A 13,717-nucleotide genomic window follows, 5' to 3' on the forward strand; every position below is an offset into this window, starting at 1 on the left:
TCAGCATTCCTTTCATGGATCGAATAGAGCACGTTTCAACGCTGAAGCTTGCCATGCGGCCGTCATTAATCAAGATCATCTTCTGAAATATAATGGTCCAGCGTGTTTGAATCAGAGACGAGTGCTATGATGCTGTTGCGCTCTGCTCGCACTCTTCCGACTAATAATCAATTAGCCTTCGCCAGTTTGCCAATACACGGTTGTTGCTCAATGGTTATATCGATCGAGATGTCTATAATTTTGCCTTAAATTCGGCGTTGAGCTTGTAGTAAAAATTCGTTTTCGCTTCTTTTCCTTCGTTATACAATTTTTCGGACTTCCACTTCGACGATGTTTGAACCAAATCGCTACGTTGTAGGTAGAAAAAAAAAAATTGTAAAGAAAAATACAAAAATAACGCCTGTCACGTAGTATTAATCATTTGTTGTACTTTTCTACACAAGCGTCATTGGCTCGGTCTTGACCTTATTTATACCGTAGCACCGACTTACACATATACACACAAATAAACATGCTAATGACACCTTCCCACATTTGCAACAATTGTCATATTCAACCGTCTTAGACTCGGAATGAAGAATGATTAATTTTTACACAAACTCTTCCCAAATTCGTCGCTCTCGGCATAATTGAGCCAAGATAAATTTTCGCAAGGTGTTTAGAAACGCGTCTTTCTGCGAGCCTCCGAGTGACTCGTAAAAATTAAGTTTTATCCAAATTGAGAGGAGAAGAAAAAAATTAATAAAAAAGTTTCAAAAAAAAAAAGAAGCGCGAGGATCCTTCTCAGAGTTACATAAATTTGTCGTTATTTTCTTTACTTTTTTTTTTCGTGACGCCATAAAAAGCGGAACGGCTTAAAAATCGATCCGTTTTGTTCCAATTCCTTCAAAGTCGCGTTTGCGTTCTTTCCGTTTCCCTTTTTTTTTTTTTTTTTTTTATTTGTGCTCTCTGATCCCACACTAGTTTCAAGATTTCAATAACAGAGACGGATGGTTTGGAAGGCGGGCATGTAACATCGATCGAAATAATGGCGTTACACTTACTTAACACCGACGTGCGTGTTTCATAATCGCTAAACGAGCATCGTACAAACGCGTGATATTATTGCCTTATGCCTTGGGGCTAACAACGCGTTGCAAATGTATGCGCCGGTTATTTTCCTCGCGGTGTTTTACGGGCGTTAAAAAATGAACCGACGAAAACCGATCCTTACAACAATTCATCATTCACGCTGTGAATTCGGATCGTCAATTTTTTAATAATACTTGTGTAAAACGGCGAGGAAACAGCTACAGCGATTTCGTCTCGTTCGAAGATATAATAAATGGAGTCGTAAAGATCCTTGGAGTGACAGAAGAGTGGATGAGGATGAAGTTAGTAACGTTACTGTAAAGACGCATGTTTAAGAAAAAATCGCTACTTTACATATTGTATAGTTTAATTTTGAAAAGTTAGTTCTTTGAAAGTCATTTTTAAATTCACTAATAATGTTGATTTGTTAGCCTGAGGTTTCGTTACATTTACGTTAATAACTTCAGCCTGATAGGAGTGGCTAGAATTGAGCTTGCAGAGGACGATATGATTGCCGCGTTTGATGGAAATTCTAAGTTTTTTCGTACACTAAGAGAAATTTTTAGTACCGGTTACCGCTCAGTCCTCAACTATTTTCATTTTTTACCACAATCGGAAAATATCGTTCTAGGTAGAAAATGAAAATTAGTTTTCTAGCTGTTACCTTAAAGTCTAGTAATCGTTGCTATTCTTTCTCATTACGAACACTGTTGCCATATTTTTTTGCAACTGTTGCAAAAATTTAATGCCCGTGCAAGAATAAATTGACGTTAAAGCCTTGCCTAACTAAAAAAGTAGAGTAAACCTCACAAATTGATTTTGCGTTGCAATTACCAAAAAAGGATCGACAATGGCGCAAAATGTTTGCGCGTACCTCGTTTTCGTAATTCCAACAATATTCGAACAGTTTTTTTTTTTTTTTTTTTTTTTTTTTTTTAACGATACATGTTTTACTCAATTTTTCTAATTACTGTAACAGATGAATCTTTTCTCAACAGAGAAAGCGTATTTTCCACCCGGCAAATCAGCTTCGACGAAAGTAAGAAGGAATGAATTAATCACTCTGACTTTGTTCGACTCTCAGAGGTGATCGCGAGATGCTGAGAATGGAAGATCAAAAGAGAATTTCTCTCGTCTATGAAGTAGATGAGAGAAAATTCCCGTCCACTTTTCATGCGTAAATTTTCCCTCGCATAACAGGAATTTAAGATCGAATCTGTTCCATCGTACTAAACGAGGAGGAGGAACCTTGAAATTACATCAGGCGTCTTAGCGTAAGTCAGGCATCGGTTTGCAGTCTGACGAAGATGAGCCATCGGCGGCGCGTTACGCCATCGCGTATTGCCGAATACAGATCACTTTCGCCGGTAAGCGATACGCGTATGGAGATGCCTAATGAAGCCCGAAAATGGGAGCAGCGAGAAAAAGACAACAAAGTAGACGAGGACGATGAGAAGAAGAAGAGTAAAAAGCAAAAAAAAAAAGCATCAGAACTGTAATGGTGGGGTACACCATCCGCCAAATCGCACCGCCGAAGAAACGCCGCCAAAACGCAGCTGCGGTTCTCCGCTATATAAGTCGAGACTTTTTCACAAACCGCATCAGAAGCCCAACAAGCTCTTCATCCGACAGTTCTTTCCGTTCGACATCGAGTTTCGAACTGCTAAAATGGCTCTCAGGTTCACCTTCGTGATTCTCGGCTTCGTCGCCCTTGCCAAGGTCAGATTTCATCCTCCTTCGACAAAACGTCCTTCCGACTTTTTCCCCAACTTTACCACCGCAATTCTCCTTGTGTGATCGAAGAGTCACGTCTTCGAAAGTTTCTTCGCGTCACTTGTAAATCGCTTTTGGAGTGAACATCAAGTCCTCCGCTTTAAGGAGTAGTGATAAACTGTCTTCAAGAACAGTTCTCTAAAATCTTTGTATTACACAGGCGCAGGAGGGATATCCTAGAGAAAATCCAGCTGATCGTTTCGGATACAACTACAACGGCGACGATGAGGGATCCGTTTCCGGTGGTGAAATACCCGGAGAACCAGGCAAGGACTATCCAGTGTTGGCCGAGGTACCGGAAACGCGTTTCGCCTGCGACCAGCAACAGTTCCCGGGCTACTACGCCGACCCTGAAGCCCAGTGCCAGGTGTTCCACATTTGCCAGTCAGGTGGACGCAAGGACTCTTTCCTCTGCCCGAACGGCACCATCTTCAGCCAGGAGAAACTGGTCTGTGACTGGTGGTACAACTTCGATTGCGCCCAGGCTCAGAGCCTCTACTCCATAAACGAAGCCATCGTCAGAGCCATGGAAGAAGCCGACAGGTGAGTGCCACAGTTTGAAAAATGGCGGTGTTGAAACAGACGAAAATTGTTGCGGAGTCACTTCGTGAAAGAACGTAAACACCGCCGATTGGGAGGTTCGACATCAAATAGCTTTGGATTGAGACCACATTTATACATCGCTTTGGTGTCCAACGACCAGATTCCACTGTCGGTCACACGCTGAACCACAATTTTTTTAAATTTCTTCAGACTCGCGGCCGAGAAGAAGGCCGCCGAAGGCTACCGATACTCTTCTCCATCATCGGATGGCCTCAGGACCGAACAACAGAAGCAGCCGCAAGGACCTTCCTCGGACTTTGATTCCGTCGTTGTCGAAGCTGCAAGGACCGCAGCAAATCGGGCCCAGGTCCCTCAAGCCCAACGTCCAGTCTATGACAGACCGGAAGTCCTCAGACGCCAACCGACTCAGGCTTATACCGAGTCTTCTCAGATCACCGGCGCCATTTTTGAGCCACAGCCCAACGCTCCCAGGGACTCTGGAGCCCTGGTTAGGGAACCATCTAGCAAATATCTTCCAGCACAATTCCAGGCCGGTCAATACTAAGTCCGTGAGATCTGTACAGTGCGGAGAGAAAATATTCGGTAGTTTGAATAGTTCGGACATCGTTCGAGAGCGTATCAAACATATCCTGATAACGATGGCACAACTCCTTCTTTTTTTTTGTTTGTTGGAAGTGTAAACCAACAGCGCAGTTCTTTTCTTCAACGTGTTTCAATTTTGTGTTGTTTTTTTTTCTTTCTTTTCTTCGGTTTGTAAAAATTAGCCAACCTCATCGAGTCACTTTCGAAACCGTGTTCTTATCTCATATGGATATTTTTTCTCTCTCCCCATTGATATCTCGTATGTTTTTTATATTTGTATTATCTATATATTTATATGAATACGTGCGTACGTACAGATGTGAAGTAAAAATATAGTGGCCGGTAATAAATGAATTTGCAGATAAAATCAGAACCTGATATCATTTCTATTCTATCAACCACCCGCAAGATTGTTTAAACGACGATTTCCACTCAACCAATGACTGCACCTGAGGAAATATCGGCTCTGAATCATTCCAGAATTGCGCCTCGATGCAAATGACACGGCTTGAATAACTTTACGATGTTAAAATGCGGAACGATATTCGTATCCGTGTGTTACAGCAATGGATTTTTCCGAGGGAATAGAATCGTTTGAAAATGAGCCGGGAGCAATTTTCTTCCATTTCATGGCGCAGAGTTCGTATCCGAAGACGGTAAAGAGGTATACCTACGTAGTTGGCATCGAAAGGAAGGACGGTGCCCGACTCAAAAAGGTGCGCCAGCTTCGCTCAAGCACCAATTCGCACAACTTGAACGAGTTAACTTACTCGACGAGCGCACGATGAGCAGCCGGTGTGCTTAACCTTGCAAATTACCTCGCAATTTTTCACGTTCCTCGGAATTTTCAAATTTCCATACGTATTTTTCTTTTCCTGTTTTTTTTTTTTTTGTTTTTATTGTTTACTCATTGTCAGTAATAAAATCTCGGGAGTAAAATCCAATCCCAATTCACTAAGTATCGGCTACAACGAAGGAGAGCCAATCTTCGTAAGTGCAGGCTAGTCGCATCCAGTGGCAAGCTGATAAATTGTTGGAATTTATCCTAACCTTGACGCTATTATAAACTATTATGTGTTTGCGTTGGCGTGTGGAAGACTCGTGCCGCTTAAGCGTCTACTTTCAGTTTCTAATCACACGCTCGAGTTCCGCTCGAATGACAATTGCAGCCTTGTCACTCACGGATGACCTTATCTATGATGATGCGACTCGAGACAGATAGTAGTCGAAAGCCGAGATGCGCTGGATGCGTTATGACAATCTTCTATCAATTACGCAGATATATCACCCCTGTAATTTACTCCCATAACGAATCTGTGCCGATTGACTTTTTGGGCATGAACCGATCTGCGAGCGTTATAGATAATTGGCGACGCAGGTCTGCAAAAAAATATTTTTCTTTAAGCTGCGGGAGATGTTTTTGGTAAATTTTATGATTTCGAGTGTGCTGAATCCAAACATGACTTTCTTTTCATTCCATCGCGTACAGTATTGTTGCAAGATGCGAGGCGTTTGCATGAAAAAAGCATAACAATAATAAAAAAGCCACCATTTTATTACAATGAAAACTAAACGAAGAATTTCTTTATGTAATGTATTTAACATTCCGTGTTCATTCTTTTCGCCTGCGAAACCTTTTCTCCTTCTCACTGATTCTTCTCCGAACACGCTTCCGTTTTCCATTTTTTCTTTCCATGTTTGTATTCATTCTTAAGTCTCACTCTAATACGTATAAAATGGAAGTAATAAATCACTTTTGCATAAGATTTTTACAATCAACAACAGGATACCAGATTTCGAATTAAACGGGAGTTTCATTCTAAAGGAAACTACAAACACGAGTTCGAGAAAAAACCTCAACGTGATGAAACTTTTTGATTATTTAAAACTCCTATTATACACAGTATAAAAAAAAAAAATAACCTGTGCAGTTTTTTGGTTCCAGACCTGTGTAATCGGCGATAACAGATCGGTGTGTGTGCCGCAGTATATACAGTGAGGATGATTACGTCACGACGCTCTGTTGCAGTTGTGCAGCTTGTAACACAATTGCAGTGCGCTGCAACCTTGACTGTTCTAACTTGAGCGCAACGCGATTTCCTACATTAGCCGTGCATGCAGGAGTTGCAGTTTGATTGTGGGACAAGTATCGCACCGCGCATAGTCAAGTGCCAATAAAATTGTCTAGGCTAGGCCACGCGACAGGGCGAAAAGTGGTGGTGGTGTTGGTGGGGAGGTAAGGAATGAACCGCACTGGTACAAAACCACCTACGTCTCGAACCTGACGCACTTCTATCTCCCTTCTCTGTATGAATCTATCGCCGTCGTGGGTGCACGCACTGCACATTTATCTAGCCCCTGAATTCCGCCGCTGCACTTAACATTGCAAGCTCTGGTCAGGTTATTGCTACAGTTGGTTGCTGGCCTAGGCCTAGTGCAGTTCAGAAATGGAGCATCGATCTGTGTCAGGTACGCCGCGACAAACATACCGATCACCCCCGATCCCATCGATCGAATCGCGGTTCATCCTTTTTCGAATATTTTCATCCTCCCCCCTAACCCGAATCGGAGATTCAAATTATACTTCTGTGCCGAATAGAGATCGTCATCGTCATCGGCCGCCTCTCGACCTCGAGCTATTTTGGTTTTGGTAGATTGTCAATTTCCCCCGACTTTCCCGGTCGAGGTATGGAAGTGAGATCGCGAGGCCCGCGTATTAGGACGACGAAATATTCGATGACGTATTTAAAATCGTTTTGCTCGTTAGTATCAACGGACTTTATCGTTCTTCGCTGTTATCTACCGCGATTGAACCGCGTGCGCAAAGACGGTTTTCTAAGCATTTAAATTCAATCATGCAATTATAGATATGTACCAAGTTGCAATGCGGCTTGATACGGCGCGTTCGAAGCGTTGCCCTTGGACCTCGTCACACTCGAACGAAGGACGGAGGATAAAAAATTTTTGTAATCTCCAGCAACGCGCTCGGGTTGCGTTGAAAGTAGCGAAAGGAAATATCCTTATGTTTTATTTATCACTGACTCATCGATCAGAGAGTTTGGACAGTACCGCTGCGTGGCCGATTTAGCCTGGTGAACTCGTTCATTGGTTCTCCACAGATCTGATAAGCCAGTTTGAGCCTTTATTGAGAAGATTCGAGGACGACGATGGCCTGCTAATTACGGAAGCGATAGAGGAAGCTGGGTGCAAGGTGGGCGACAACTACATGTCCGTCGTTATGCGAGCGACCGTGAAGGGGTCGCGTGGAAATGGAACAAGTCAGTAATCTAGGGCGTCGTGTCTTTCACCTTGACAAGTTGCGCAACTCGGCTGCAATTACACCGGGTACAATAAATCAACGGGAAATGAGTCGGTGAAATTGGTTCAGGACTAATTGCGTCCGTACGACGATTAGAGAATATCAAAATGATCGTATTAACGATTAGCGATTAAAAATTTTTTTATAATTTCTCAGATATATACCTACTTTGCACGAAATCAATCGATTTTGTGCGTTAAAAATTAAAAGCAAACACCTTGACGATACACTATCTCTGCTCTCTGGTAGATTAAGAGCGCTGATTGTCTCGTTACGGGAATAACATTCGACGCTTCGTCATAACGTTATTTGTCTTTCTTTTTTCTTTTTTGTTCAATTTTTGGTCAACTTCCCGCAAGGCTACGCCAAGTCGATAGTGACCAAGTACCTTCCCCATCATCGGGAAATTACACCGATATTTAGGACAGCCGAATTGTTCAAGAACGAGAGTTACTTCTACGAGCGACTTCTACCTCTCCTTGGTGACTTTGGACCTATTTTCATCCACGCCGACGGAGACAAAATCGTAATGGAGGATCTGAAAAATCTCGGATACTCGGTCCTGGAGCGGCGAGAACTTCTCGATCTCGATCACAGCTTGGCCACTGTCAGAGTAAGTGCGACAAATGATCGGTCATGTTTGGAGTCCGGTTTACGGTCCGTGAAAATTCGGACGACCCGGTCGAGCTCCTCCGAATTATAAAGCTCTCGCTCTCGCTGTGATCCGAAATTGGTTAACACCGAACTGTTTTCAGATCCTGGGTAAGCTGCACGCTTCGAGCCTGGCGCTGAAGCTGCGAAATCCTGGGGGGTTCGAGGAGCTGGTGAGACCGCTTACGGAGGCGGTTTTCCCTCAGGACAAGATGCCCAGTCTGGGAGTGTCGATAAACGATTGCACGAAGATAGCGGTGACTCAGCTGGATTCGATCGAGCCGAAGAGCGAGGAGCTTGAGGTCGGCATCCGGTTCCTGAAGAGCTTCGGCGAGAACGTCTACTCGCAGATGCAGGAGCTGGTGGTCCCTGGTCGGGGCGAGTTCGACGTGTTGACTCACGGCGACTGCTGGAACAACAACATCATGTTCAAGCATGACAATGCCGGTAGAGTGGTGGACGTGAAGCTCATCGACTTTCAAATAACTCGGCATGTTTCACCGGCCGTTGATTTTCACTACTTCGTTTACTCCAGTCCGAAGTCATCCGTTATCGAGGAAAACTACGACGACCTTGTCCGCGCCTACCATTCCGCCTTCGCCGAGGCCCTCGAAAGAAACTCCGCGCCACTCGAAGCCCGCCGACGACTCAGTATCGATTGGTTCAACGGTGAGCTCAGGAAATGTGCCAAGTACGGAATATTCACCGCATGCTGGATCATCCAAGCGATTCTTGCCGAGGAACAGGACACCGTTGATATGGATCAGGTCACCATGGATTTCATGAAGGAGTTCATGAGCAGGAAGGTTCAGGTCAAGCCCAAAGTCGCCGAGAGGCTCAACTGCATACTTGTTCATTATGTACGTAGGTACATTTAGGGAAGTGGAACTTCTGCGGCATGACGGATCACGTGATGTGGTATTTTGGAAATGGTGGTGGTGGTCACCGGTGTCTTCTTAAACAATTCTGACGGGTTGACGGTGGATGGAAACTGACGATAAATGCGATTTCAGTGGGAGTGGAAAAGAGACGCTGATCAAGTGATTGGAAAACTTTGAAAGCAAACGGAACGATTTCTTGGTCTTTGAGTCTTTGAACCGGCGAACCGACTAAAGTTGGTCCTTTCATCGCCGAGGCAAATTTTAGAGGAGCAATGGATCGCGATACGACAAATATTCTCTACTTCCACCCACGATTCCTGCAGTTTAATCTTTTACCTAAGGAATTGAAATGAATAAATATATGTTGTAATAAATTGACTTGTAATAGATTGAATTTTCGTTCCCGACCATTGGTCGAAGTCCCGTGATTCTGTAACCACTTCTCATGATCCCGATCGTTGAATTCGAGTGAATCGCACTCTCGCACCGAGTCCGATACTGCAAAATTATCGATTTTCATGGATTACGGGTCGATGAACGACAAAACTTATCTCTACAGGTTTCAAGGCGCATCTAATCGCGTAACTGACTACGTGAGATCTAAATGACGATCAGAACTACGCCCGTGCATATAATAGGACAGTTGCTCGTTCGAAAAGCAGCGAGTATATAAGTGTGACCAGAACGTCACCGTCTCTGCAATCTGCAATTTCTACTATCGGATTTTCCATAGTTGCGCAGGTGAGTTCTTTTGCCCTAATTTGACCCTACGATAAGTCGAAAATTAATACCTCAAAGAGCAATTCATTTGAACGTTCTAATTACTCGCGGTTACTCAATATATGAAGTGCGGTAGCAGCCCCTTTTTACGCGGCTTACGCAACACCAGCGCGTCGATGTACGATCGGTTGCTCGCCAAAGGCGCAAAATCGAATTTCAATTCGAATTTTCAGAGAGAAGAAAAAACAAAAGGGGGGCAACGATTCGACGCAAGCGACGTGACGAATAAAATTTGATGCGAATAAAATTGCTCAAAAAATTTTCGGACAACATCAATTTACGATAACACATTTCGTGCTTTAAAATCAGATTTTATTTGTATTGTATTGTTTAGTTTACAATCAGTGGATTTCGGCCAGCGGTAAGCGGACTTGACCGCCGGATACAACGCATTGTGTACATCGTTGATTTGTAGAAGCGTGCCAGTTTGGCTGAGCAAACGTTTCCAGATAATCGGTTTGACAACAAATCGAACGTAAAGGTCGTGGAGATAAATATCCGAAATTTTAATACCTTGAGGTAGTAGCTTGCACGCCGGCTAACGTTCAAGTGGTTAGCAATCGAGACACGTGTTAGTCAGCACAATTTTTAACAAAAATTTTAACATTAACCCGATATTGAATTCAGCTCAGTAATTTTAACCCCTTGACTCGGTTGAGAATAAATATTCAGCTATTCGATCGCTCTAAATCAAGTCAGTCAAAGCAACGAAATTGAGGAAAAAATGAATTCGCTGGAGCAGAATGTCGAAAAGATGCGAAACGGGATTGTGGAACAGCCGGAGAAATCAGGTAATACTGTAATTTGGAATGTGAATGAGAAAAATATCATCGATAACAAATCGTTTCAGCCAAAACTGTGGAACTTGAGATTTTGCAACAAGTACTGCGAAGATGGGAAAAGGATTCACGCCTCGAACTGACCTCGGTCAATGAGACTCCGGCTTGTGGGTTTGGTATCAATTTCATGTCGATGGTAAAGAGAATTTCCGCGAAAGGAAAACGCGGCGATGGTTCACGTGAGTAGGCTTAAAAACGCAACCTCAATTTCATAACCCTGGTCATTCACACGGGGTTGGGTCGACCCCAGAGCCGAGTTTATCGTAAAATTTTAAAGTCAGCGCGCTTGAATCAGGGTTGCTTGTGCGAGCGAAATGAAGAATGATTGAAAACACTTTGGGGTCCCAGAGACCCCGTGTACGTATTGCGTATCGTTTTACTTTTTCCGCTTCGAGAATTTCTCCCGCATCCTCCGTCGTTTTTTACTAAAACTAAGATCGAAGTTGAATTTCTGAATCGTTAAATTTTGTCTCGGAATTTTGTTCGACTCGTGACTGTTCATAACGTAAACTTGTGTACAGTAACAACGTTCCAAGGGTGGCTGGGGTTTGAATAACCCCGTGTAAGTGATGTGAAAGTTTCCATAACTGTAAGTGACTGGGGTTAAGTCATAAGAACATGTTTCCAGCGGTTGCTAACTCGATAACCCCCTTACTCCATTCCGTGGGGTAAAAAAATTGTTATGATTTATTATTCTTAGCCCTGAAGTGAGGCATTTCATCAACTCGAAGCAACGGATATTAGGTATATTATTATTTGAAAAGGAAATCTATGGAGGCAAATTTTACTCAAGACATGATCGATAATAGTAAAAGAATGGCAAATGAGTGTAAAAGTTATCATTTTTAACGTGGCGCGCAACTGGCGAAAATCTGAAATATTTCCTGGGGGTCGAATAGCAATGGAATGACAAAAAGAAGGGTTTTGTTACATGGATTGGATTTCGAAATATAACGATTTTCAACTTTCATACGTTTTCTCCGGACCTCGGGAGTAGCCAAACTGATTTACGCGAGAAGTCTTTTTGTAATAAATGCCAATGATTTTTTTCACAATGATCCGTGCGTCAAGTATTGAGATAAAAAACCGAATGCACGAAATATGATTTTTCGACCCCCGGTTATTAAGTCACGAATCGCTGGAGCCGCGTTCTCATAACCTGAGAAACATTTCCGAACGTATAATTTGGGATTTCCCATTCTTTGTACCACTTATATGTTCCGGATTGCAATAACAAGTAAAATCGACGCCGATTTTTGTAGCCTACGAAATAAGCCTGGTCACGAAGAAAATCCTGGACAACAAGTGTCATCAGATGGTATTCAAGAGTTTCGAGATATTTTCGAACGAGGCGAGAGCTTACAAGGCGTTATCTCAACTACTTGGCAAGGATCAGAAGCTGATACCACATTGTCTTCACGCTGACGATGAACTGATAATACTGGAGGACTTGAAGCACCAGGGCTTCAAGATGCTCGACAAGAAACAGGGTCTCGATATCGAGCACGCGAAGCTCGTGATGAAGGTGAGACGCGCGATTCGCTTAAAATTATCTCTTTGCACACAACAAAGGCATTCATAATTTTTACAGGCCCTAGCTCAATTCCACGCCGCCTCTCTCAACTTGGAGTACAACGAGCCGGAAAAATACGCTAAAATACGGAGCGAGATCAAAGAGGTGCTATTCCCGGCGGACAAGGATCACGAGGGTATAAAATCCATGATAACCGCTCTTCCAAATCTCATGATATTCTACCTGAAGGTCAGCGCCACACCCGAAGACGATCACGCCAAGGAAATGGCCTACTTCGAGGACAAGTCCGAGAAGATGTACAACATACTGAAGGTCAGTTTATAGGTTAAGAAAAAAAAAAAAAAGAAAAAAACAGACCAAACGGAAGTGTAAATTCCATTTCGTATTTCCAGGAGGTGATAAAGCCGAAGAAGTTTGCCGTGATGTGTGCAGGCGATTGCTGGATAACTAATCTGCTCTTCAAGTACAAGAAGAATAATGACGACGGTGACGATGAAGATCAATCGGTGTCCGAGGTTCGACTTTTGGACTTTCAGGGGGCGAGATTCGCCTCGGTGGCTATCGACGTCCTCTACTTTCTCCACACAAGCGTAAAGCACATGGTGATAGAAGAAAGTCTCGAAGATCTACTCGAGTCCTACCACACGGAGTTCATTTTCAGACTGTCTTCGATCCCCGAAAAAATTCGTGACGAACTTTCGATCGAATGGCTTCGAAACGAGCTCAAGACTCACGAGCTCTACGGTTTCTTCATGGCTCTCTGGATCGCCCCGGCAACAACCATGGACGATAAACACATCTCGGATGGCGTCACAGTCGCAACGATGTCCGTGGAAAATAACCACACTCCGGAATACATGCGTGACAAATTGTCCACCGCTCTTTTAGAAAAGGTTCACGAGAAGTGCAAGTACTTCCTCAAATAGAAAACACCGATTGGCCTGTTCATACGTACCCCGCGTTTTTCAAAGTTTTGACAAAATCACGCTTTGACCATATCGAAGAATAGACGTTTCTTGTGGGATTTCTTATTATTTTCATCCGAGCAGCTGTATCGGGTTTTAGTTACGTGTTTCTCTTATATATACATTATTCGTGTTGTGTTAATCTTTACCGTTGTACATTTAACTGTTGCGTTTGAAATATTTTTTATCGATATAAAATGAAATTTGAAAATAACGGAAAAAAAAAAGAAAAAAAAAGAGATGTACGTATATATATATATACAAGAAAATTCAAGATATTTGTGTGTTCAACGATAAGTTTCAGAGTCGAATTCGCATTCTGGTAATTTTTCGTCGAATAATAACAAACGATTCTTCTTCAATGCAAAATTATTTCATTCCAATATTCGTTGTTATTTGTTATATGATAGTCTTGTGTTTTATGATATTTATTCAAGAAGTTTATTCATATCTGATAAATTATTCCGTAATCTGTTATTATTACTGTATACATGCTTTCATCGTATATAATATATTTTATTTCACCTGCACAAGTATTTTTACTAAAAATAAAATTGTCCCTCCTATAACATGCCGGGCCATCCTGACCGGTACCTTTTTCTTTTCTTTTTTTTTCTTCATATCTAGGACTTATACTTCTAACGAATAATGGTTTCTTGACCTCGGTACTGATGATGTATATTTTTTTTGTTGGATATGAGTAAATATTTTCCTTTCCTTATATGTATACCTTTAGCCACACTATCGCATTCTACGAT

At 42.6% G+C, this 13,717-nt stretch overlaps 2 protein-coding genes across 2 annotated transcripts; both read left to right on the plus strand.

The window, feature by feature from the left end:
• The first annotated feature begins 2,633 nt into the window (after positions 1-2,633).
• Positions 2,634-4,354, plus strand: LOC124308431 (uncharacterized). The gene is made up of 3 exons (XM_046771137.1): positions 2,634-2,790; positions 3,005-3,387; positions 3,598-4,354. Exons 1-3 carry the CDS (start codon positions 2,740-2,742, stop codon positions 3,950-3,952), a joined length of 789 nt encoding a protein of 262 aa, XP_046627093.1. The 5' UTR covers positions 2,634-2,739; the 3' UTR covers positions 3,953-4,354.
• Positions 4,355-6,281: 1,927 nt separating this feature from the next.
• Positions 6,282-13,486, plus strand: LOC124309495 (uncharacterized). The gene is made up of 9 exons (XM_046773163.1): positions 6,282-6,459; positions 7,110-7,268; positions 7,669-7,922; positions 8,065-8,836; positions 10,287-10,412; positions 10,472-10,639; positions 11,723-11,985; positions 12,052-12,306; positions 12,387-13,486. The coding sequence occupies exons 1-9, from the start codon at positions 6,438-6,440 to the stop codon at positions 12,918-12,920; spliced, it is 2,553 nt and encodes an 850-aa protein (XP_046629119.1). The 5' UTR covers positions 6,282-6,437; the 3' UTR covers positions 12,921-13,486.
• The last annotated feature ends 231 nt before the right edge of the window (positions 13,487-13,717 follow it).

The sequence above is a fragment of the Neodiprion virginianus genome, chromosome 7, assembly GCF_021901495.1.
Source record: "Neodiprion virginianus isolate iyNeoVirg1 chromosome 7, iyNeoVirg1.1, whole genome shotgun sequence".
Taxonomy (NCBI): Eukaryota; Metazoa; Arthropoda; class Insecta; order Hymenoptera; family Diprionidae; genus Neodiprion; species Neodiprion virginianus.

Excerpts from the sequence above, each read along its gene's own strand:
- LOC124309495 (XM_046773163.1), top strand. The coding sequence starts at position 6,438 with ATGGAGCATCGATCTGTGTCAG. Across the intron at positions 7,269-7,668 it reads GTCGCGTGGAAATGGAACAA|GCTACGCCAAGTCGATAGTG; the intron begins GTCAGTAATCTA and ends ACTTCCCGCAAG. Across the intron at positions 11,986-12,051 it reads ACGCGAAGCTCGTGATGAAG|GCCCTAGCTCAATTCCACGC; the intron begins GTGAGACGCGCG and ends TAATTTTTACAG.
- LOC124308431 (XM_046771137.1), top strand. The coding sequence starts at position 2,740 with ATGGCTCTCAGGTTCACCTTCGTGATTCTCGGCTTCGTCGCCCTTGCC. Across the intron at positions 2,791-3,004 it reads GCTTCGTCGCCCTTGCCAAG|GCGCAGGAGGGATATCCTAG; the intron begins GTCAGATTTCAT and ends TGTATTACACAG. Across the intron at positions 3,388-3,597 it reads GCCATGGAAGAAGCCGACAG|ACTCGCGGCCGAGAAGAAGG; the intron begins GTGAGTGCCACA and ends AAATTTCTTCAG.